The sequence below is a fragment of the Sapajus apella genome, unplaced genomic scaffold (assembly GCF_009761245.1).
Source record: "Sapajus apella isolate SASKATOON/1434 unplaced genomic scaffold, GSC_monkey_1.0 scaffold33, whole genome shotgun sequence".
NCBI classification, from domain to species: domain Eukaryota; kingdom Metazoa; phylum Chordata; class Mammalia; order Primates; family Cebidae; genus Sapajus; species Sapajus apella.
The window spans coordinates 17,363,375-17,389,233 of record NW_022436973.1 but is presented as its reverse complement, the minus strand read 5'-3'; the positions used below and the strand labels follow the sequence as shown (position 1 = coordinate 17,389,233).

The 25,859-nt window shown below is 40.9% G+C and overlaps 1 protein-coding gene across 2 annotated transcripts in view; it reads left to right on the top strand.

The window, feature by feature from the left end:
- Positions 1–25,859, top strand: part of PLCB1 (phospholipase C beta 1) — a 757,711-nt gene that overhangs the window by 613,937 nt on the left and 117,915 nt on the right. For both annotated transcript variants that reach the window (XM_032295662.1, XM_032295663.1), the window contains exons 24-27: positions 1,456–1,588; positions 5,428–5,481; positions 9,832–10,051; positions 19,103–19,283. In XM_032295662.1, the coding sequence (XP_032151553.1) occupies positions 1,456–1,588; positions 5,428–5,481; positions 9,832–10,051; positions 19,103–19,283 (588 nt within the window). The remainder of the gene's footprint in view (positions 1–1,455; positions 1,589–5,427; positions 5,482–9,831; positions 10,052–19,102; positions 19,284–25,859) is intronic.

Here is a 25,859-nt window from a genome sequence, read left to right as displayed (position 1 = left end):
TAAATGTTTACTCTGTACAGGGTATAGTGAATTAGCTGCTGGAGGGTGCTGAGTGAAGATTTCACGTTTCAATGCATTTATTATTATTATTCATTGGTAATATCGCACAAGCTTAAATGTTTTATTTGTTTTATGCCAACATGAATAACAAACAGAGTGATGCTCTCTAAAAGAAAATAATATTATTTAAGAATAGGGCATACTAAATTATGTGCATAGTCAGAAAGACAAAGGTTTTTGAAGGATAAATGAGGATTACATAACTGTTTTGAGATGATTATCCTTGGTTGCAAAGATCAATAACAAGAATGACATCAGTCCAAGGTTGGACAGGCAGTTGCCGAGCAGATGTCCTCACAGAAGTATTTTTTGTGTTACGTTGCTGTGGCCTTTGTACCAGGTGATGCTTTTTGCAGTCTTTTGTGATAGCTTTTCTTATCAGGCATTTATGTGTGAGAACCTTCTCTTTATGACATTCCTGGCTCTTTTTGCCAGGGTTTTGGGGGATTTTGTCATTGTTATTGTTTTAATATAAGGGTCTCCATTTGGATTCTGACAACTTAACATTATTTAACATCCACATATTTACTCTGTGTCAGAAACAATTCTAAGCACTTTATAAATATTAACTTATTTAATCATCTAAACAATCTCACAAGATAATATTATGATCCCCAGCACACACATATCTTCGTCTATAATGATAAAGAAATTGAAGCACTGAAAATTAAGTGAATGGCCCAAAATCACACTGCTGGTAAATTGCAGGGCCAAAATCTGAACCTAGGCAAGCTGCACTCCAAAATGTTTGTTCTTATCCATCACATCAATTAGCTCATTCTGTAAAACAACCCCAAACTTGGCGGCTTATAACATCAACCAGTTATTCTTTTTCATGCATTATCTGGTCATTATCTGGTCAGCTGGGCAGGTCTGCAGATCCAGACCAGACTCACAGACTCAGCTCATCTTAGCTCACTCATGCGTATGTGCTCAGCTGGGGACTGGCTGGTCCAGGACATAAGGATGACTCAGCTTTCCTCCAGAAGAGCTGGATGAGAGACAAGGATGACTCAGGTCTCTCATCCTCCATTGCTATAACAGGGTCCTGAGAAACAGTGGAAAAGTTTGCAAGGGACTTTTGTATCAAGTTTGCTACCCCCTGATTGACCCAAGTAAATCACATGGTCTGGTCCAGAGTCACTGTGGAAGGACACCACCAACGGGCATAGACATAGGTTGGTGTAAAAATTGGAGACTTTAATACAATTAATCTCCCATATTTATGCCTTAGCACTCTGCTGTTTTAACCCTGAATTCCAGGCAGTATCAAATTTGGTATTTCCAACTCCAAAAGAATTGTGAAGATGCTGCAAAATATAGCCTTGTTGATTTAGGAAGGCAAGAAAAGACTAAAAAGAAATGTGGAAAATGACAGGATGTTTATAATTTTAGGCTGATCCTGGAGAAACACCATCAGAGGCTCCAAGTGAAGCAAGGATGACTCCAGCAGAAAACGGGGTGAATCACACTACATCCCTGACGCCCAAGCCACCCTCCCAGGCTCTCCACAGCCAGCCAGCTCCAGGTAAGCCATCTGGAAAGAGCTGGACAACATGAGGAAGATCCACCCTTTCATTAGTGCCACTGAAGGAGGTGTTGTGATGTGGGTAGCTAAAGCATCAGGTGAGGAAAGATGTGTGGACTTAGGAGGTGCTCTATCAATGTGCAATCAATGAATGAAGGCCAGAAGAGATTCATACGTGCTCATCTGGCTCTCCAGATAACTTATGAAGCCACAACAAAAAATCACCCAGATTTCCTGTGTCCTTTTTTAGGGATGAATTATGATCCATCTGCTAGCACAGTTCTCCAAGTAGCTTATAAACAATCATGCCTTAGAAGTGCATTCTTGAGGCCAGGAGCCGTGGCTCACACCTGTAATCCCAACACTTTGGGAGGCCAAGGCAGGAGGATCACGAGGTCAGGAGATCGAAACCATCCTGGCAAACAAGGTGAAACTCTATCTCTACTAAAAATACAAAAAAATTAGCCGGTTGTGGTGGCACATACCTGTAGTCCCAGCTACTCAGGAGGCTGAGGCACGAGAATTGCTTAAACCCAGGAGGTGGGAGGTTGAGTAAGCTAAGATCGCACCACTGCACTCCAGCCTGGGTGACAGAGCGAGACTCTGCCTCAAAAAAAAAAAAAAAAAGAAAAGTTCATTCTTAGCCCTGTTTCATTAATTCTTTGCCAAGGGCTCCTTTTCCTCTTTCTCCAACTTTCTTTTCAACATCCTTGAGTGTCTGCCATGAGCTGGGTGCTGGACACATTGTGAAGCCTTTCACATGGATCATTTCAATTCCCCACCCACCCCATGCCAGGCCCAGAGAGTAGATTCTATCATTGTCCCCATTGTGCAGCTGAATAAGCTGCCATTTTCAGGTGATAAAGTACTTACTAAAGGCCGCAGAGCCAGGGAAGAGTGTAGTCAGGCCTGACACATTTCCCTGTGATATTAACATTCTTGCTTTTAGCTCCTATATTCCAACCAAAGCCAGGCTCATGCCTCATTTCTAAAAAAAAAAAAAAAAAAAAAAAAAAAAAAATCCTTTGATCTGTATGCAGCTAACTTTGACATTTAATCTTAGGCAGCTTTATGTAACTCTTCCTGGTGCGTATGTCCTGTTTACCCCAGTAGATGGGAGGCTTCCTAGGATAGACTTCAGTTTGATGCGTCCTCTGTACATCACACGGTGCTGGGGAATAGCATGGACCTGACAATTTCTTGTCCAATTGGTTAATAAGTAAAAAGGAACAGAATTTCCTTGCATTAAGGTTTGGAAAGGAGCTCCTTTCTTTGTCATACGAGATCAGGGCAGCAATCGATCCAGATCTTTTATTTAGGGTGGAAGGGTATATCTCATGGGGGAGAATAAGAATTTTAAAAGAACAAATTATATTTAATTTCTATCAGGCATGCTTTTTAAAAGGTTGCTGGCCAGGTGTGGTGGCTTACGCCCATAATCCCAGCACCTTGGGAGGCCAAGGCAGGTGGATGACTTGAAGTCAAGAGTTTGAGACTAGCCTGGCCAACATGGTGAAATCCCGTCTCTACTAAAAATACATGTTAGCCTGGCATGGTGGTGCATGCCTGTAGTTTCAGCAACTCAGAAGACTGAGGCAAGAGAATCGCTTGAACACGGGAGGCTGAGGTTGCAGTGAGCTGAGATCATGCCACTGCACTCTAGCCTGAATGACAGAGCAAGACGCTGTCTCAAAAAAAAAAAAAAAAATTGCCAATAGTAAGAAGATGACTTAATTATGAACAAGAAGTAAATTTTCAAATAAAGAGTTTTATATACCAAATACAAACATCTTGAGTGCTTCTGAAATATAAATCCATCATTTAAATATACAGTATAAGTAAATGGTCATGTGTTCCTGAAAGTAAAAGAGAATTTAGCATTTTCACAGTTAAATTTTTTAACTTTATATTTTGGAAAAATTTGACTTACAGAAAACATATATATATATATATATTTTAAGAGATGGAGTCTCGCTCTGTTGCCCAGGCTGGAGTAAAGTGGCACAATGTTGGCTCACTGCAACCTCCACCTCCCAGGTTCAAACAATTCTCCTGCTTTAGCCTCCTGAGTACCTGGGACTACAGGTGTATGCCGCCACGCCCTATCTTTTTTTTTTTTTTTTTTTTTTTTTTTGTATTTTAGTAGAGATGGGGTTTCACCATGTTGCCCAGGCTGGTCTCAAACTCCTGAGCTCAGGTAATCCACCCGCCTTAGCCTCCCAAAGTGATAGGATTATAGACGTGAGCCACCGCACCCGACCAGAAAACACTTTTTAAATGGCACAGAATACATTGCAAAAACAGCCTTCCTTTCCCCTAAAGTTAACATCTTATGGGATGATGGGTCAATCATGAAAACCAGAAAATTAACATTGGCATGATACTCTGACATGAACTGCACACCTTATTTGGGCTAACCTGCTTTCCACTAATGTCCTTTTACTGTTCAAGATTCCAACATAGGATCCCACATTGTATTTTATTGTCATGGTTCCTTAGTCTCCTTTCATCTATAGCGGTCCCACAGTCTTTCCTGTCTTTCATAACGTTGGTACTTTGGAAAAACTCCAGTCAGTTATTTTGTAGAATGTCCCTCAGTTTGGATTGGTAGGATGTTTCCCCATGGTTAGGTTGATGGCATGCATTTTGACAAGAGCACCACACAAGTGATTCTCACCCTTCTCAGTGCATCACATCACGGGTATATGATGTTGCTGGGTCTCATCACTGATGATGTGAGATCACTTGGTTAAGGTGGTTTCTCCACTGAAAGTTATTTTACCCTCTTAGATAATTGGGACAACTACTTTGAGACTATGCTTATACCCTGCTCTTCCTTAAACTTTTACTTACTGATTTTAACTTCGCCAACGGATCTTTCCTGCAACACTTATTACTGCCTAGTGGCCAACATTTGACTTTTATTTTCATTTTTTTTTTTTTTTTGAGACAGAGTTTCGTTCTTGTTGCCCAGGCTGGAGTGCAATGGTGCAATCTCAGCTCACTGCAACCTCCACCTTCTGGGTTCAAGCGATTCTCCTGCCTCAGCCTCCTGAGTAGCTGGAACTAGAGGCATGCACCACCACACCTGGCTAATTTTGTATTTGTAGTAGAGACGGGGTTTCGCCATGTTGGTCGGGCTGGTCTCAAACTCCTGACCTCAGGTGATCCGCCCACAATAGCCTCCCAACATTTGACTTTTAAAAGGCCACTTGTCATTCCTGAGTTTTCCAGAAGGTGGCAATAGCATTGCCTAAACCAAATTTGTTTTTCTTCCAAGTGGGTGTCCTTTCTCTTTTCTCTCCCTATAAATGGAGCATATAATATCACTTTTTTTTTTTTTTTTGTGAGACAGAGTTTCATTCACCCTGTCCCACAGGGTGGAGTGCAGTGGTACAACCTCAGCCCACTGCAACCTCCACCTCCGGCTTTAAGTGATTCTCCTGCTTCAGCCAACCAAGTAGCTGGGATTACAGGTACTCGCCATCATACTCAGCTAATTTTTGTGTTTTTAGTAGAGACTGGGTTTCCCCATGTTGTCCAGGCTGGTCTCGAACTCCTGACCTCAAGTGATCCACTTGCCTCGGCGTCCAAAAATGCTGGGATTACAGACATGAGTCACTGCACCCGGCCTAATGTGACATTTAATTAGGTTTGTCTCAAAGCTACAAATGAAGACTTTTTAAGAATAATTTTTATAAAGAATTTCTCCCACAATTTTTCATTTCTCTGAAAAGAGATTTACATTCAAGGCCCAAATATTTTTGTTTGCTTTATTTGTTTACAGGAAGAATAAAATGATAAAAGTTGAAGAAGGCTATTTATCTTTTATATTACAGGCTCTGTAAAGGCACCTGCCAAAACAGAAGATCTTATTCAGAGTGTCTTAACAGGTAATTGCCACCCTTTCCCCCATGGAATTAAGCAGCTGAGTATTATACAGTGGAAATATTTAGAGGAGAGGAAATCTTCATTCATATCTGAAAAATAACATTACTAATATTTCTTGTTCTAAAAATCTACAGAGATACACTCTTAGTTTAGTCTATGTGATATGATATAATCACAGAGAAGTAGCCATACTTTGTAGTTAGAACCCTACTGGCATAAACATAATATAGTTTCACAAGATAGCTATTTTACCATCAGAGAATAGTTTCATGTTGGAAATGTATCCCAGTGAACAGGAATGCCTGTCTTCCCAAATTGCCAACAAACTATATTTTAGATATGCAGAATATGGTCCATTTGTGAGCATAAAATGCACAGTGAACTATGATACAGTTTGGAATTATTTTATATTTGGTTAATCACATAAGCTAATGGAACTAAAATTGGTATAAGCTTTGTGCAGTACAATTAGCAGTATGTAGTGGAATCTTAAAAATATCTATAATACTTGGCTCAGTATACAACAGAAATGTACACACATGTTCACCAAAAGCAGCACCATTGGTAAGGGCCAAATATGGAAATAACCCAATCTCCATCAGCTGTAGGGTAGGTAAATAAATTGTGATAAATTCCTAGCATAGAACAGGAGGCAGCTGCAGGAATAAGTCAACTACAGTCCCACACAACAACATGGATAAAACTCAAGCATAATGTGGAGGGGATAAAAGCCAGACACAAAAGAGCACGTTCTGTAGGATTCCATATACATCAACTTCAAAGACAAAACTAGTTCATGTTATGGAAACTTAGATTTGAAATATACTTCCTGGGAAGCAGGAACCAAAAAAGGAAGGCTTCTAGGATGCTGGTAGAATTTTTGTTTGGACCTGAGTGATAGATATTGAAGCTTTATTGACTTTGGGAAAATTTGCAAGGCTATACATTTATGATTTATGTACTTGGATGTGTGTATTTGTATTTCATCAAGAAATGCATAAAATATGCATAGAAAAATTACTTGAGGAAAGTATTAAAAGAAAACAAAATGTGGGTTTTTTTGTTTGTTTTTGAAATGGAGTCTCGCTCTGTCACCCAGGCTAAAGAACAGTGGTGCAATCTCGGCTTACTACAACTTTTGCCTCCAAGGTTCAAGCGATTCTCCTGCCTCAGCTTCCCAAGTAGCTGGGACTACAAGCATGTGCTACCACACCTGGCTAATTTTTGTATTTTTAGTAGAGACGGGGTTTTTACATGTTGGCCAGGCTGGTCTCAAACTCCTGACCTCAGGTGATCCACCCAATTTGGCCACCCAAAGTGTTGGGATTACAGGTGTGAGCCACTTCGCCCAGCCCAACAAAACATGTTTTTAAAAGATTTAGTTTCATGGGGAACAATACCATATTAATGCATAAAACAAGAGACAGAAGTGTTCCCAGAACATGATTTCAATGTTATTTAAAAGCATGTAAATGAATGACCAAAAGGCAATGGTCTGTACTAATACACTAGCTGTGATTATCTATTGGTGGCTTATTTATAAATGATATTTGTGTCTTTATATAAGTGGACATTACCATTATACTTAAGAACATATTCTAAGGAACAGCCTCTCATCTACAGACTTTTTAAATATAATGATTTATGTGGATTTCTTTCTAATCACAGGTTAGAACATCTAGAGCTTTATTTCCAAATTGCCTATAGCTGATATACTGTAAACCACTTTTAAAGAAATAGAATTGAATCTACCACCAAGAATGAAGCAATTCCTAGGGATTATAAATTCTTAATGTAATAACTTAATATGCAACCATAATGAGTCAATTTGGGCCTGAGGGAAACCATTAAATAAGTGTACCTGGTTTTCTCCATAGCCTCATTCTCAAAAGAAATCCAATGTCAGGAGAACAGACACAGTATAAGAAACAAAACATATTTCTATTGCTTAAAGACATTAACATTTAAGAACATAAATTATTCTAGTTTCGATGTTTATTCACTAGACATCTTATTTTCTATTCAGGTCTCTTGTTATTCATAGCATATATTATTTCCGAATGTCTTGATAGTTTTAAATATTTATGGTAACATTTTTTGTTCCCAGAAGCAGGATATTCAATTCAAAGCATGGAAACATATGAACTATGACTTGATCTAGGTCCAAATAAATGATAATTCACTGAAGTTACAATACCAACAGTTGTAAGGCATTCCATGTCACATATTGCTAAAAAAGAAAATCACTGACCAACTGTAATACCCTACCAACCATAAGATGCATCTTGATTTCAGAAATATTAACATATTTATAAAATACATATTCTAGACTTTATTGAATGTATCAGTAAAATACATTTTTTTTTTAACGAAGTCTCACTCTGTCACCCAGGCTGAAGTGCAAAGGTATGATCTCGGCTTACTGCAATTTCCACCTCCCAGGTTCAAGTGATTCTTCTGCCTGAGCCTCCCAAGTAGCTGGGACTATAGGTGCCCACCACCACACCCAGCTAATTTTTTATGTATTTATTTATTTTTTAAAATAGAGTCTCACTCTTTCACCCAGGCTGGAGGGCAATGGCACATTATCGGCTCACTGCAATTTCCGCTTTCCAGGTTCAAGTAATTCTCCTGCCTTAGCCTCCTGAGTAGCTGGGATTATAGGCATGTGCCACCACGCCCAGCTAATTTTTGTGTTTTTGGTAAAGATAGGGCTTCTTCATGTTGGCCAGGCTTGTCTCAAAATCCTGAACTCAGGTGATCCACCCACCTCGGCCTCCCAAAGTGCTGGGATTACAGGCATGAGCCATCTTGCCTGGCCTTAATTTTGTGTTTTTAGTAGAGATGGAGTTTTACCATGTTGGTCAGGCTGGTCTTAAACTCCTAACCTCAGGTGATCCACCCACCTCAGCCTCCCAAAGTGCTGGGATTATAGGCATGAGCCACTACACCTGTCCCAGAATGTTTTAAGGTCAGGCTCTGTCACATTAAAAGCTTTCTCAGCATGGGATAAAAAAAAAAAAAAAAAAAAATCAGCCAGTCACGGTGGCTTACGCCTGTAATCCCAGCACTTTGGGAAGCCAAGGAAGCCAGATCACTTGAGACCAGGAGTTTGAGATCAGGCTGGCCAACATGGCGAAACCCCATCTCTACAAAAAATACAAAATAATCAGTGTTGGCACGTGCTTCTAATCCCAGCTACTCGGGAGGCTGAAACATGGAATCACTTGAACCCGGGAGGTGGAGGTTGCAGTGAGCTAAGATCACGCCACTGCACTCCAGCCTGGGCAACAGAGTAAGACTCTGTTTCAGAAAGGGAAATAATAATAATAATAATAATATAGTAATGTGGGCTGCTAGGAAGCCTCTGATGACTGTGCAAATTATATTAAGAGATCTTCTGTTGAGACACTTTACTGCGATATACTGTAATAAATGTACAAACCTGAGATGTTTATACTGTAAATGGTACCCTTTAGAAATGGTGCTGTAGAACCTGCAGTTATTTGCTAAACCCCCACAGTCACAGTGCCAGAAACTGGGTTAAATACTTTCCGTGAGTTCTTTTATTTCATCATCTTAACAACCTTATAAAATCGTAGAAGCATTATAATCCTTATAGCAATGCTGTTGGTGCCCTGCCCAGATTCCTTGTGCAGCTGGTGCGACCATCTCCTGGCTGTGGTAAGCGTTGGCTGCTAACAGCTCATTATTTCCCCTTCTCTGCAAAATTGCCCTCAACCAAAAGGAAGCCCCCTCTCCAGACGGTTATGCCTCCCTGCTCTGACTGTCCCAAATATGTGAGAAGCTCACCTTCTTCCCTCAAGGTGAGACCAGCTCAGTGCTACAACTCACACTCCAGAGGTTCCCATGGGATCAGGCAGAGGCCAGACTCCATTATTCTGAGCTCACACCCTTGGTTAGCTCCTTCCCCAGCCCCGTATGCTTCCCTAGCTCCCCTACTCTGAGAGTGCCTCAGTAAAGCATGTGCACCTGAATCCCCATCTTGCACCCTGTTTCTAGGGAACCCAAACTATATATATATATATACACACACACACACACACACACACACACACACACACACACACACATATATACATATATATGTATATATATATATATATATATTCAAATGAACCAACTGGGTCTCCGAGAAGTTTAGGAACACAGTTGCAAAGTTAGCAGGTGATAGAGCCAGACTAGAACCCAGATATATCTGACATCAAAACTTTGCTCTTAAACTCCAGCGAGGCAAGATAAAACATTTCTTCCAAGAAGGCGGCTGCTCCTCTTTCTATCTGGACTTTCAGTCTTCCCATTCCCTTAGCTTTCATATTCATTTGTTGCAGAAGTGGAAGCACAGACCATCGAAGAGCTAAAGCAACAGAAATCGTTTGTGAAACTTCAAAAGAAGCACTACAAAGAAATGAAAGACCTGGTTAAGAGGCACCACAAGAAAACCACTGACCTCATCAAAGAACACACTACGAAGTATAATGAGATTCAGAATGACTACTTGAGAAGGAGAGCAGCTTTGGAAAAGTCTGCCAAGAAGGACAGTAAGAAAAAGTAAGTTCAATGAATATTTTTGGTTAGTTTCATAGCATGAAGAGTCGTTAACATGGATTTTTAGTGTTTTAGATCATATTTTTGCACCTGTACCATGACAAGAAAGCCACCTAACCTCCTCCATTCTCCATAGCTTTTGAGGTACCTTAGCTCAGATTTGCTTGTGGATTGAATGTTTTTATTTGACCAAATTCTGAGGATAAATATGCAGGAAGTCTTCCCTTGAGTCTAGTCTGTGGTCCCAATTCCAATTAGCTAACTTCCTATATTATAGCTGCCAATCTCATGGGTATGAGACTTTACCTTGTGTACCTAGAACCTAGTTGGAGAGGCAACTGGTCTTTTTTTGAGACAGAGTCTTGGCCTGTTACCCAGGCTGGAGTGCAGTGACCTCATCTCAGCTCACTGCAACCTCTACCTTCTGGGTTTAAGTGATTATCATGCCACAGCCTCCCTAGAAGCTGGGATTACAGGCATACACCACCACATCTGGCTGTTTTTTTATTTTTTTATTTTTAGTAGAGATGGGGTTTCACCAGGTTGCCCAACTGGTCTTGAACTCCCGGCCAGGTGATCTGCCTGCCTCAGCCTCCCAAAGTACTGGGATTACAGGCATGAGCCACCACGCCCAGCCACAACTGTTCTTTTAGAAAAGAGAAGCTGGCTGGGCGTGGTGGCTCAAGCCTGTAATTCCAGCACTTTGGGAGGCCGAGGCGGGTGGATCACGAGGTCAAGAGATCGAGACCATCCTGGTCAACATGGTGAAACACTGTCTCTACTAAAAATACAAAACATTAGCCGGGCATGGTGGTGCGTGCCTGTAATCTCAGCTACATGGAAGGCTGAGGCAGGAGAATTGCCTGAACCCGGGAGGCGGAGGTTGCGGTGAGCCGAGATCGTGCCATTGCACTCCAGCCTGGGTAACAAGAGCGAAACTCCGTCTCAAAAAAAAAAAAAAAAGAATAGAAAAGAGAAGCTGAGTATCCTTTGCTACCCTGTCTGAAATCCATAAGGCACACAGATGACTCCTATGTTTGGGCCTGGGTTTCCACAGCCCCATGTACCCAGACCTTGATGGTGAGAAGCATCTCTCACACATTCACTCAGTATATATTGAGTGCCACTGTGTCATGAAGATGCAGCAATAAGTGTGACCTACCCAATCATCATCTCAAATAGCTAACATGGTAAAGTGGGAAACATGAGCAATAAACAACAGACACACAACATAATCTCAGGTTATGATGAGGACTATCGAGGAAAGAAATAAATAGGACTATGGGATAGAGAATGATTGGAGATGGGAGAGCCCTTCTGACATGTTGATCTGCAATAAGGTGACATGGAAAGAATAAAGCCTGGTCAACTATGCAAAGAACTAAGGAGACTTATTACAGGAAACAGCAAGTGCAAAGGCCCTCAGGCAGGAAAAAATGAACATGTTCCAGGAACTGTAAAGCTGACAAAGTGGGTGAAACATAGTAAATCATGAGAGGAGGGAAACAGGATGGGATCAGAGAAACAGGAGGGAATCCCACTGCCAGGTTCTTTAGAGCTGGAGCAAGTGACAGTTCAAAATGTATCGAATGTGCAATAAGATTCTACTGAAGAATGAAATTTAATAGTCTCAGAGAAATGACTCTAGCTGCTGTGTGGAAGAGGGACCCTCAAACTGTGCATCTCAAATGGATGTGGGTCACGGGGGATCTTGTTAGGTGCAGATTCTGACTCTGCATGTCTGAGTTGGGGCCTGAGCAGCACCAGGTGATGCTGATTCTGCAATTCCATGAGCAATACTCTGAATAGTGAGGATCAAGGGCTCAGAACGGAAGGGGGAGACCAGTTAGGGAACTTTTTCACGAGTCCAGCTGAGTAATGATGGTGGTTTCATTTAGGATGATGGTGGCAGACATGGAAAGTGATGGATTCTTGATTTGTTTTAAAAGGAGCATAAGATACGTGGTCAGAAGGCTGGAAGACAGAAGCCTGCTTGTATGAGTCGGCAATTCCCAGGTGTCCTTTAGAGAAGGAAACTCATGCTGTTACGCACACCAAATGTGTTCAGGACACTCTTGTTATCTAGACTAGACCAGTGTATCTCAAATTTCAGTGTGCATTTGAATCACTTGCAGAACTTGCTAAACACAGACTCTTGGGCCTTGACCCCAGAGTTTCTGCCTCAGGGACCTCCTTGGGTGGGGACTGAGCTGCTGTTCTTCTAACAAGCTCCAATGGTTTGCTGATGCTGCGGGTCTACCGACTTGCCACAGATTGGCCCTGGTCTAGAATTGTTCAGGAGCATCCTAGACATTGAAGGGTACCTGAAAGGCCTACTTTGGTCTAATCCCTGCCTGCCTTCCCAGGTGCCATCTCCCACCACCTCACATGAAAACCCGTATTTTCTTCTTAGTTCCCAACATGATGAGCTAGGGCAGTTTGGATTCTCTGGGCTCAGGGCCCTTCTTAAACTGCAAGACTCTTGTGTGAACAATGCAGACCCTATCTCTAAACTCCCACAAAGACCTGCTTCCAAATGTGAGAATGCCATGTGGATTTCAGAGTATTACCTGCTGTCAGAACCCCACATGTGGACTGCTCACCATAGCTTATCATGGGACTTTGTGGACACAGGGTCTGGCTGACCACAGGGGGCTTCCTGTTTTGTACCCTATTGAGGTCCTATTCCCAGTCCTGGAATAGCACTCCATTGAGTGTCAACGAAGTACTGGGCATATGTGTCATATCAGTTTCCAAGGGTTGCTATAAAAAGTACAACAAACTGGATGGCTTAAAATAGTAAAAATGTAGTTTATCACAGTTTTGAAGGCTAGGAATTCAAACTCAAGATATGGGCCAGGTGCGGTGTCTCATACCTGTAATCCCAGCACTTTTGGAGGCTAAGACAGGAGGATCACTTGAGAACGGGAGTTTGAGACCAGCCTGGGCAACATGGTGAAACCCCATATCTACTAAAAATACAAAAATTAGCCGGGCATGGTGGTACACACCTGTAATCTTAGGTACTTGGGAGGATTGCTTGAATCAAGAGATGGAGGTTGCAGTGAGCTGAGATGGTGCCACTGCACTCTAGCCTGGGCAACAGAGAGAGACTCTGTCTCAAGACAAAACAAAACCAAAAAACAAAATCAAGGCGTCAGTGGACTATGCTCTCTCCGAAAAGCCTAGGGGATGAATCTTTTGTCTCTTCTAACCTCTGGGGGTTGCTGGCCATCTTTGGCATTCCTTTGTTGATAGACACATCACTCTAGTCTCTGAGTCCATTATTACATGAATTCTCCCTGCGTATGTGTCTTGGTCCAAATTTCCCTCTTCTAATGACAGACACTAATCATAAGATTCAGGTCCATCCTAATCTGCTATGACCTCATCCTATTACATTTGCAACAACCCTCTTTCCAAATTAGATCACAGGCTGAGGTTCTGGGCAGAACCTGAAGTTTACAGGGATGTTATTTAACCCAGTACATGTGCTAAGCATTTGCATATACTATTTCCCACAGCAGCACTGTGAAGTAGGTACAGACATCACCCACATATGACAAGAGAGGACCTAAAACCCAGTGAGGCCAAGTAACCTGGCCAGGGGCACACAAAACACACAAGGCTGTAGTGACAGTGAAGTCATGGCACAGTTCCCCCTGAGATGCTTCTTGTATCCTATCACATTGTAGATTTGGAATCTGCATCTCTATAGACCTGTGACTGCTTCTGGTCCCTATACTTGCAATCATTTATCTCTGTACAACAAACATCTTTGAGTATCTCTGCCCAACAAATGGATATATAAAATAACAATGCCCAAATAAATTTGCCCATTAACTATTTCAAATGTTATGAGATTACTCTTCAAAATTTAGATTCCTGGAATTTCTTTGAACATCCTTTGCAGGTATATAGTATGAACTTGTTGACAATAAATAATGTTTTGCAACATGGAATTCTCTAATTAACAGTGTTTATGTTTACATTAAAATATTTTATTCAAAGTTTAATAATTAGGGAAATGGAAGCAAATGCAGTTACTTTAAATTTTGTCGTTATCCCTTTAGGGCACAGACAGTTCTTGTCTGAGATCTCAGTGCTTATTAAGCTATCAAGAATATTTTAATTTTGAATTTTAGTTATTTAGTGAGCACTAACAGAGCATTGTATAAGACATTGTTCTTAAGTCTCTATAAACATCAGCTCATAACGTTTGTGGTATTTAAAAAAAAGTGTATCATTTAGAAGATTTATAACTTTCAAAGCAAAAGTATCTCTTAGTTCTATTTCAGTGTAGATATAGCATTTCAATGAATTGTAGTATTAAGAGAAGAAAAGCCTTTTAAGTTTAAATTATTACTCCTGTTCATTTTCTGTACTATAGCAGATAAATTACTCTTATCAGATAGCCCATTTTTCATATATTAGCTAACCAGCAGACAATGTATTGCCAAAGATAATCCACTGATCTTCCCAGCTCTAGGAAGTCTTATGCAGAATTAATTGTACATTTACTCAAAACTTTTTTAGAATCATTGTCATGAGCTTTCTCAGTAAAGCTTATCTCAAAAGCTTGACTGATAATAATTGCCACTGATAAATAAAATTGCATTCTTTAACTGAAAACTTTGTAAATTACCCTGAAACTATGTAAGCATGTAAGTGACCTGTCAATGAGCAAAGTATAAGACAAACTATTGCATTCTTCCTTTACTGAATAATCTTCTTTTGATGCCAAGTCATAGAGAGAGATAAGATGCATTTTTTTAGATTTATATTGTGACATATGATTTACCACATGCTTAAATTGAAACCACTATCAAAACCTAATACTTGGGCTTTAAAAAGTAACAAAATCATCGTCTGGAGGCTGGAGCAGCCCTAATGGCCGTCTAGGTTATATTTGTCACTTGTTTGAGGAGGAAGCTGCAAGTTAAAGGTATTACCATTTACCTGTAGTTACATAGCCACTTCAGGCAAAGCTTTTCCCAAAACTTCTCCTGAATTTCTACTTTAGTTATATGTACCGTGAATCCCCAAATCTGAGACAGTTAATTTAGGAAGTTTATTTAGAAGGTTTATTTTTCCAAGATTCAGAACATGCACCTGTGACACAGCCTCAGGAGGTCCAGACGACGTGTGCCCAAGGTGGTCAGAGCACAATGTATAAAACATTCTAGAGAAACATAAGGCATCCCTCAACATATGCAAGAGGAACACTGGTTCTGTCTGGAAAGGCGAGACAACTCCAAGAAAAGGCAGGAAGACTTGAAGCCAGGAAGGGGTTTTCCGGTCATAGGAAGATAAGAGACAAATGGTTGCATTCTTTTGAGTTTCTAATTAGCTTCTCCAAAGAGCAGAGGCATGACTTGGAATAGAACAGGAGGCAGGTTGGCCCTAAGCCATTTTCAGATTGACTTTTCCCTTTAGCTTAGTGATTTGGAGGCCCCAAGATTTATTTTTCTTTCACAGTACTTATTTGTTTATTCACTTTTGTATTTACTTGTAAGTCATATCCTGCAAACTTCCAATAGAATATTGAAGTAACGTCGTAGAAGACTTGTATGTAAAAATTCCATGAAACTAGAAAGAGAAACAGCACATGTGCATAGGCTGAGCTTTGTACAAGTTATCTAGGCCTGCTGCCCAATACGGAGCCACCTTGAACTGTTGTTTGTGAGATATGTTATAACTATAAAATACATACCAGATATCTAAGACTTCATTTTTAAAAAAGAATGTAAAATAGCTAAAATCTATCTGTTGATTTTATTTTAATTGCATGTTGAAATCATATTTTGGATGTGTTAAGTTAAATAAGATATATTATTAAAATTAATTTCACTCATTTCTTTTTACTTTTTAAAGTGACTACTAAAAGTTTGAACTGACACATATGAAAGAAATCACATATGTGGTTCTCATTCTATTTCCACAGGACAGCACCAACCATTTAATGTCATTTCTGTCCTTGAACACTGAATTTGGTTCTTAGCTTCTGAGAAAAGGACATACGGGTTTGATAATTCTCCTTATCTGATTAAAGGAAACTTGCCGACTCTTCCAAGAGAGACAAGCATTTTCCTAGTATTAGACTGCCAAAGATTTAATTTCATGGATCTTGTACAAGCAGCAGAGGGGATAATACCTTCAACTTTGTTTTTATAGAAGATGCAGAGACGTGGTTCACTTGGTTTTTTCTTGTATTGTCCCTCAAAACAAAACAAAACCAAAAAAATCCCTTAGCATGTAGTATCTAAAGATACGTCAGGAGGAGCTTTTCTTCAAGTGGCAAAGCCAGTGGGTCTGAATATGTCTATCTGTCTTCCATCTCCCTTGATATGCAATAAAATCCGGAAAACACCTCAGAAAAATGAATAGATGGGCATTACATCCATTGAGTTACTTTTCCCTCTCTCCCTCCCTCCCTTCCTCTCTTCCTTCCTTCTGTCCTTCCTTTTGACAGGGTCTTGCTCTTTTACTCAGGCTGGAGTGCAGTGGCATGATCACAGCTCACTGCAGTCTTGACCTTCTGGGCTCAGTCAGTCCTCCTGCCTCAGCCTCCCAGATGCATGCCACTATGTCCAGCTAATTTGTTTTTAGAGATGGGGTCTCACTATGTTGCCCAGGCTGATGTCGAACTCCTGGGCTCAAGGGACCTGCCCACCTCAGCCTCCCAAAGTGCTGGAATTACAGGCGTCAGCTACCACCATGCCTGTTCTCTTTCCCTGTTTCCTACAGATGATAATACAGACTACAAAATTGGAAGGAATCACACCAATTTCTTACTCAAATATTAATCATCTCCAGTAAGCTTTCTACATAATGTGAAGACAGGTTACTCAAAAATAGTTTTGGTCCAGACATGGCATGCAGTCATGCTGTGTTGCTCTTAAGAGCACAGGTGTTGCTCTTCTGCCCTGTAATCTTTGACCTTCGGCAAGTTGCACTACTGCTCCCCCGTGCTGTGTCCTTGGCCAATTATCTCCCCTGTTTCCTCAAATGTAAACTGGAGATGGGTAGACCAACTTACTAGATTATGAGTGTGCCTAGCACATGGCAGGTGGTCAGTAATGAGAGCTGCCTTTGCTGGGGTGGTTGGAACTGATTGAAGAAATGCCTTTATGCTCTGCCTACAATGACTTCCTGCCACATAAAATAATTTAAGGTAAATTGTGTCATGCCAAGAGGAAAGGTCTCCTCAACACTGCAGTGAGGAGCCTTGTAGAATGTTCGTCTTCATTTGGCATTACACATAAATATGGAAAAAGAAACTTGAGAGAATTCTGCATCCCTTGTTTGACAAAATCAGATTCTAACACCAGCTTCAACCAACTCCCTTCTCCATGTGATGCCACTGATGCTGGCCCAGTTCAAAGAAAAAGCAACCAGAATTAGGGACAGCTGATTCTAAGAAGGTTTAGCTGGCCCATCGGACTGCAAGTGAAAAATATGGAGGCAGAGTCTGATGTGTTGGATGTCTTAGGTGGTGGTTTAGTCTTCTTTCTGGAAGGGATTCCATATAAATGAAAAGAGCATACCTACTCTTTGTACCCTGTTCCCAACACTCAGTCTTCCCATGGTTTCCTGCAGGTAATAGTACAGAGCAGAAAATTGGAAAGAATCATACCATAAGTTAATGAGCATCGGTTTCATTTATTTTGATATTCATCCTAACCTTCTAAATATCTGTATGATTCTCTAAGAACAATGCAGAGAAAGTCATGCTGCTCACAGGAAGCATTCTAAATATTTTAGAATGTACTAATGCATCTTTTCCCCCTTGTAAGCATCATATGGAAAGTGCCATTTGGGTAAAGATATCAATGAAGTTAATGAAGCCTCCAAGTCTTATTTTCATTGTGTGTCTTTTCTGTTAAAAATCGTGTTAAGAGGCCAGATGCAGTGGCTCATGCCTGTAATCCTAGCACTTCAGGAGGCCAAGACGGGCAGATCACTTGAGGTCAGGAGTTTGAGACCATGCTGGCCAACAAGATGAAACCCCATCTCTACTAAAAATACAAAAATTAGGCAGGTGTGGTGGCACATGCCTGTAGTTCCAGCTACTAAGGAGGCTGAGGCAGGAGAATCACTCAAACCTGGGAGGTGGAAGTTGCAGTGAGCCAAGATTGCGCCACTGCACTCCAGCTTGGATGACAGAGTAAGACTCTATCTCAAAAAAAAGGTGTTAAGAAACAGAACTCAGATGTCAGTCAGGAGGGTTGTCTGTCCATGGCATCTGCATGTGCTCTCCATTTACAATCATCACCCCAGTGCTAAACAGGGCACGTCTTTAGCTTCATCTAACAAAGTCTACTCAATGCAGGGTCTTCTGAAGTTTTCATATGGGAAAGGTTACTGGGCATGACATTACACTTGTCATATTTTAAAATAATTAAAAAGATTAAAACCTGAAAGTTTTTCATTAGACACTGTTTTTCCCAAAGGGGGACTAATATTCTCACCACTGCCGTGCCTAGGGCCCCCAGACTCTATGCTTTTCTTTCTGCCCCCACCTCTTTCTAGAGCAACACGAATTCCATTCACCCTCTGGAACTAGAGACACTCTTGCTAAGCTTGTCCTGGGGTTTCACCCGCTTCTCCAAGTCGCTTATGAAAATATGTATTTCCAGAGAACTTTCTCTTTTTTTTTTTTTTTTTGTTTTTAGACAGAGTCTTGCTCTATCACCCGGGCTAGAGGGCAGTGGCCCGATCTCAGCTCACTGCAACCTCCACCTCGCAGATTCAAGTGATTCTTCTGCCTCCGCTTCCCAAGTAGCTGGGACTACAGGTGCTTGCCACCATACTCAGCTAATTTTTGCATTTCTTTTACTAGAGAGGGGGTTTCTCCATGTTGGCCAGGCTGGTCTTGAACTCCAGACCTCATGATCCACCCACCTCAGCCTCCCAACATGCTGGGATTACAGGCGTGAGCCACCACGCCCAGCCAAACAGAGAACTTTCTCTAGGAAAAACTCAGGTGAATAACCTTCCCTCCACCTTGTTATGGCCTGCCTGTTTTGTGAGTCAAGCTCTGTGTCTTTGCAGATCAGAACCCAGCAGTCCTGATCATGGTTCATCAACAATTGAGCAAGACCTCGCTGCCCTGGATGCTGAAATGACCCAAAAGTTAATTGACTTGAAGGACAAACAACAGCAGCAGCTGCTTAATCTTCGGCAAGAACAGTATTATAGTGAAAAATACCAGAAGCGAGAACATATTAAACTGGTAAGCCTGAGAAACATGATTTATGTTTGTGCAACTTTGGATACTTTTGGATAACTAAAAGGACGTAAGGGCGGGTGTGACTGGCACCGACTTGAGAGATTGTTTAGGTGACATGGTGTCCACCACACTAATATTTTTATAATCCCCACCATTTTAGCATCTTTACCAAGCTCTTCTGTCGTCTGCCAATAAGGCTATATTTTATTATTTTTATTTTCATTAACTTGTTTTGAGTTTATAACTGCTTTTGGGAATCTTTGAAATCTCACAAGGAAATAGAAAACACTTATGTCTTTAAGAAATTAAGAACATGTTGCAAACAAATTTTCCTTTTTTTTTCTTTTCTTTTTTTTTTTTTTTTGGTAGCACTGGGCATTGCAAGAACTAAAAAAAAAATTACACAGTCCACTCTCCTATAGTTAGAAAAGTCAGTACCTAAGTGGCCAACATGGAATGTTGGCTACCCAATTCGTAAGGCTCCCTGTGAAAGGAAGTGCTATGCTCACCATTGATAATCAGTTTTGCTTCCAAAATGTCTTCTCATTAATTGAGACATTCTCTCTATTGTTGTTGATTCCTTGATACATAGTAGGGACACAGTAAATATTTGGTGACAGGTGGATTAAGTAAATTTACGAATAAAATATCGTTGAAAACAAGCTTATACCAAAACCAAAGAAATAAGTAAGCTTGATAGAAATTAAGGTAGAGTATCCAGAAGAAATGGATTTTAAGAGATATTTGTATAAACTGTCCATTTCTTTGCTGAGGATCTGTGCATATAAGAGAATTATGAGCTGCTTCAGCTTGTAGGGTTGGAAACCTACAGATGATTTAGCTATCACTGTCTAATGGGTGATTTGGTGTAATGCTGTTGTTCTAGTACTGGTTCCCCAGTGACTGTATGCAATGAGTACATCAAAATTGCATGAATTGCTTATTGAAAATCCAATTCTAACTAGGGCAGTTATTCTCAACTTGAGCATGCATCAGCATCACCTGGAGAGGTTAAAGTGATGTTTAGGGCCTACCTTAAATTTCCAACAGATCTTTTGTAGGGCTGGTGTTTTTCCTATTTCTGGTCCCAGGACCAGACTTCAAGAACTCCTGCCCAATACCTAAATGTTAGGCTCATGATTTGCTTTTCAATAAGCTCCACATGATTTCGAGGGGTTGCCTTGCTTGTGAACGACTGAAACAAGATGGAATCAGTAAAAGAATGGCTGGACAGGGATTGGATCCGACACAAGGAGGGATTGCCTTGACAGACCTGAGAAAATCAAAGTAATTTCTAATGGGCAATAATGGCTTTGAGACTCGGCTACAGCCACTGCCATCTGACTTTCTCCAGCAACTCATCCCCGGTACTCCAGGACATAATAATAAAAATTAAAAGAGCAGCCATGTATTAAACAGTCATCATGGGGTTGTATTCTGTGCTGAGCCATTTATAGGAACCATCCTATTTAATTCTCACAATAAACATTAGAGTGTGGTACTATTGTCAGCCCCATTTTGCAGATAAAAAATATGTATATAGCAAAATTTACTTTTCCAAGGTTCCACAACTGGAGGGTGGTACAGTTGGGATTTGAACCTTAATCCCTCTAGAGCCCCTTCTTTATAACCATTGTGTATGTGCCTCTGCTAATTCAGATTTCAAGCCAATGTCATCATAATGAAGGGAGTTGCTCTGGTGTTCTGCTCACACAGAGAACACAAAGCAAAATTCTTCATTATGATACCTGAAATGTCATACCTGTCTCTCTTTGAACAACTTTATTTCGCATAAACACAATTCACTCATTTTAACATGTATAGTTCAGTGGTTTTTGTATATTCATAGATATGTACAACACCACCAGGATCAATTTCAGAACATTTTCATCACCTTAAAAAGAAATCCTAATGAATTACAATTCATCCATTCATTCATTCCTTGAACAAATGGTTATTAGACACCTGCTTGTTAAATAAACAGTAGTAAATAAAAATAACAATCCTAGGCTTTATGGAGCTTACATTGTAAAAGGAAGAGTCAGACCATAAACAAAATAAATTGGCAAAATATGTAGTATGTTAGGTAGTAATAAGGGCTTCGGAGAAAAACAATATTAGAAATGGGATAATAGGGAGGGGTGGTTTGGCGAAGGATGATGAGTATTTTAAATAGAGCAGGCAGGGAAAGGTTTACACAACATCTGAATTAAGAGGTGAAGAACTGACAACAGCCAAAAGGGAGGAAGACTCTTCTAGGCAGGATTGACATGCAAAGACTCCGGGCTGGAAATGGGCTTAAATGTTGTGGGAACAGCAGGGTGGCTCTGCCTAAGGAGGGTTATAGGGCATCAGGTCAGAGAGATGGGACTTTTGGGGTAGGAGACAGACCTTTTGGATCTTTAGGCCTCTGTGTTTTCACTGAGAATCAGGTGGGAACTGTTGGAAGCTTTTGAACAGAGGACTGATGTAATCTGAAGAAAATTCCACAAGGACCACTCTGGGGCTGTGCTTTCCAGTATATTACGGGAAGTGGTGTCCCAGGAAAGAGCAGTCCCAAAGCACAGTTCAGGCCAACAGCAGCCCAAGGGGTTAAGGAGTCCTGGGGTCTCCAGCAGATGACTCAAGTTTACTGACAGGGTGAATGTTGCTTAGAACTCTGAACATCCTGGCCAGGAGCGGTGGCTCATACCTGTAATCCCAGAACTTTGGGAGGCCGAGGTGGGTGGATCACCTGAGGTCAGAAGTTCCTAAAAATACAAAAATTAGCCAGGCACGGTGGTGGGTGCCTGTAATCCCAGCTACTCAGGAGGCTGAGGCATGAACCCAGGAGGCAGAAGTTGAGCCAAGATTGCACCATCACACTCCAGCCTGGGTAACATAGCAAGACTCCATCTCAAAAATAAAGGAAGAAGTCTAGGAATCGCAATATTAGTTCATTTCACACTTCTGATAAAGACATACCTGAGACTGGGCAATTTACAAAAGAAAGAGGTTTAATTGGACTTACAGTTCCACGTGGCTAGGGAAGCCTCACAATTATGGTGGAAGGCAAGGAAGAGCAAGTCGCATCTTACGTGGATGGCAGCAGGTAAAGAAAGAGAGCTTGTGCAGGGAAATATCTCTTTTTAAAACCATTAGCTCTCATGAGACTTATTTACTATCATGAAAACAGCACAGGAAAGATTTACCCTGTGATTCAGTCACCTCCCTCCATGTTTCTCCCACAACACGTGGGAATTCAAGATGAGATTTGGGTGGGGACACAGCCAAACCATATCACCAACAATAATCATCTGGAGTTTCCCAGGGCCCCAATGGGCAAGACCCATTCCCTGAGGAAAGACACATGGCAATTCAGAAGAGAGTGGCAGAGCAAGAGGGAAGCCCAGTACTCAACAGGAGATTCCTGAAAGAGGAATTCAGACTACAGATGAAAACAGAAGCCAAAACTTCCCTAGAAGGCCTCGTGAGGAGATTTGAGCTGCAGAAATAGGGTACAGAAATCACAGGAAAGTTGTGCAAAACCTACACATCCCAGGAGCAATGCCTGAGCATGAGGCACTATATGGACTCCCACTGATGAGGGTGTGAAAAGCAGCTCAGGAGCTTTTCTCTTGGAGGAGAAGGCTGGTTGGGAATTGAGGAAAACCAGCTGAGCTTGTAGGTAAGAAAATTGTGCTTGAGGAGCTAGGGAGGTGGTAGAAATCTTACTAGAGGCAGCAACTCCACCATATGCCCTTCCAGTCCCCTCTCCCTAAGAAGGAATGTGAGTATACATTGTAAAAGTTTTGAAGACTGTTCAGAGGCATAAATACATGCCCAAGCCAGCCTGGCCCTTTCAGGCCAAGTGTAAGTCACCTACTCCAATTGCTTACCCCTGCACCACTGTGATTATGGATTTGGGTTTCAGATAAAGCCCTAATGCCTGCTACACATGTCTATACTGGCCTGAATATCTTGGAATTAGAACCACACAATGTTTATTTTATAGCCATTTGGAAGCATTTACAATTTTCACTACCTGCCTTCAGCTGCGACCTGTGTGCCAGAGCTTCCTACCGGCTCCATTTAAAATGACCAAAGATTGTTCTGTCAGGAAATCTTTTGACGGAAAGGCATTCAGAAGTGCTAGTTCTATCTTTGCTTGTGGTTCTAAATAATGAACAGGCCTCCCAGGCTAAATTAGACAAACCGAAGTGTAATTAAAAAAGAAGTAAGCCCCAGGTTAAAAGTAGTTGGGTGATGAGGAAAATTAAGCCGACAGTATTTCATCTCCCCAAATTGCTTTGGGGATTAAGTGCCAACGTGCTTTGGTTAAGGATTATGCATTTCAAATGCCAGCATCCACAGTTCAAGAAATATAAAGCATGGCATCCATAAACTCCCTGTCAAAAGTTTATTGAAATCTTAATATTTGCACAACATTCTGATAGACACTGGAGATGAAAGTGAATAAAACACTGTCACCACACACTCAGGGGATACATATAATAAACACTTCTAAGAAATGAAATAGTAAAGGCAGAAAAAAATGGATATGAGAGCTCATATTTGCCTAAGTCTATCAATTGATAAGTACCTAGAGGATATTTTGAGGTAATTGTTCATATCGTCATAGGAGATGTAAAATGCACATCAAGCTCTGTAGACTCTACTTCTGTCCAAAAAAAAAAAAAAAAGAAAAGAAAAAAAAAGAATCTGTGTCCCTAGAGCTCCACCTCTAAATAACTCTACAGTCTGGGTACTCAAAGTGTGGGCCGTGAATCACCTAGGAGTGTGTTAGACATGCAGAGTCTCAGGCCCCAATACAGACCTGCTAAATCATGATTTGCATTTTAATAGGATTCCCAGGTGACTTGTTATATAGTCAAGTTAAAGAAGCACCATTTTAGAGTGTATCTTTGCTCCAAATGCATTTTATAGTAAGCCTAAAATTTATTTTACTTGAAATGAGAAATACAGTGAGGTCTTTACAGGCTGGTCGTCAAGTTGAGTGTATTATCTACTGATGACAAAGTCATAGTTCCTGTGGAAATCACTCCTGTGGTCCCCTCCCTACATTCACAGTAGAAGGTACTGGTTGATTTAGTTGGAAGTTAGTGAAAATAAAGATGGAAGTTCCTTCCCCTATTCAAATGCTTGTGCTCCATGATATCTCTCCATGAACAGCTTGGGGGACTGTAAACCCCAGGTAAAGGACTCTGGCTCCAGAGAAGAACTACAGGGTCAGGGAATCTGTTCTAATCCGTTTTTCTGTTTTTCATCAGCTGCCACCAGTTAAACCTGTGTTTTGTCTATACCATTAGGATTAGGTTTTAATTTTAAAAGTGACTTTGGTAAGGATGGAATTCTTAGGGGTTCACCTGAGGGTCCCCAATCACTCTGGGTATTCAGTTCTAGCATCACATTCGACTAAACACCCACAGCCCAGTGAGCAGGGATTTTGTGGTAATGTTAATGAGTTTTTGCTTCTCAGTCGCAGATGTGCTTGACCCTCCATTTGGTCGTCTTTCTTATTCCTCCTTTTTAGTGGCTTCAGAAAGAGATTTCCTCATTTCTTTCACAGTCACCATATGTGTTATCCTCTGCAGAGCCTTGCTTTGCTTTGCGTTGCTTTGCCTCCTGTCCTTTGTCTCCTTTCCTATATCTCCCACAGGTTCTAATCCCATGCATTTACCTCTTTCTTCACACCAACATTAGTGGCTCACATTCTTTTTGCACATCTTCCTGTCTGTCCCACCAGCAGTCATTCCAGACCCCCAAACCAACATTAGTACCATCAAACTGAGTTCAATACCAAAAAGGTAAAAAGTTGTGTTTCAGACCAAAAGTTCTGGACAGATACTGATCAGCTATTAATGCACTGGCCCATTGAGATGTGAATGGTGTTGAGTGGGGGTCTAGGGTCATATCTCCTCATTTCAGGCCACTGCTCCTCCACCGAGCCACTGCATGACCACCTGAATGTCAGTTTTCTCACCTGTTCAGTGAAGATAAAAATATCTCTCACCCCATGGAACTGTAAGGAGGAATAGCAAGATAATGTACATATATTTTTAATGAAAGTCTTTTTCCGTACAATATTGACAATGAAATCTATATGCACTTCAAATATAACCATGTATTAAGTTTTTCATATCCTGCTACAGCTTGAGGGACCTCATTGTCTCTCTCTGAATGATCTACCAGCACCATGTACTCTCCCAGCTATCTGGGAACCACACTTGAATGTTCTCCTTTCTGTGGTTGCCTAGATGAAGTATATGCGCCGGGAGTAATTGCAGTGTCAGGAAGTATTCCTACTATCAATTATGGTAGTGATATCTATCTTCGTCCAATATTCTGACTTTAACGTAGGGTCATTTATTTTAAAATAAATGATTCAGCTTTCCCCAAAAGTGTTGTATTTTCTACTAAACAGGAAATGACAAATAAGCAAAAGACTTTACTAGTAGAATAAGAAATAAAATAATTATCAACATTTTTGTCAGTTTTCCTGATTATTACCCTAACGGGGTTCACACACACACACACACACAGACACACACACACACACACACACACAGATCCAAATCC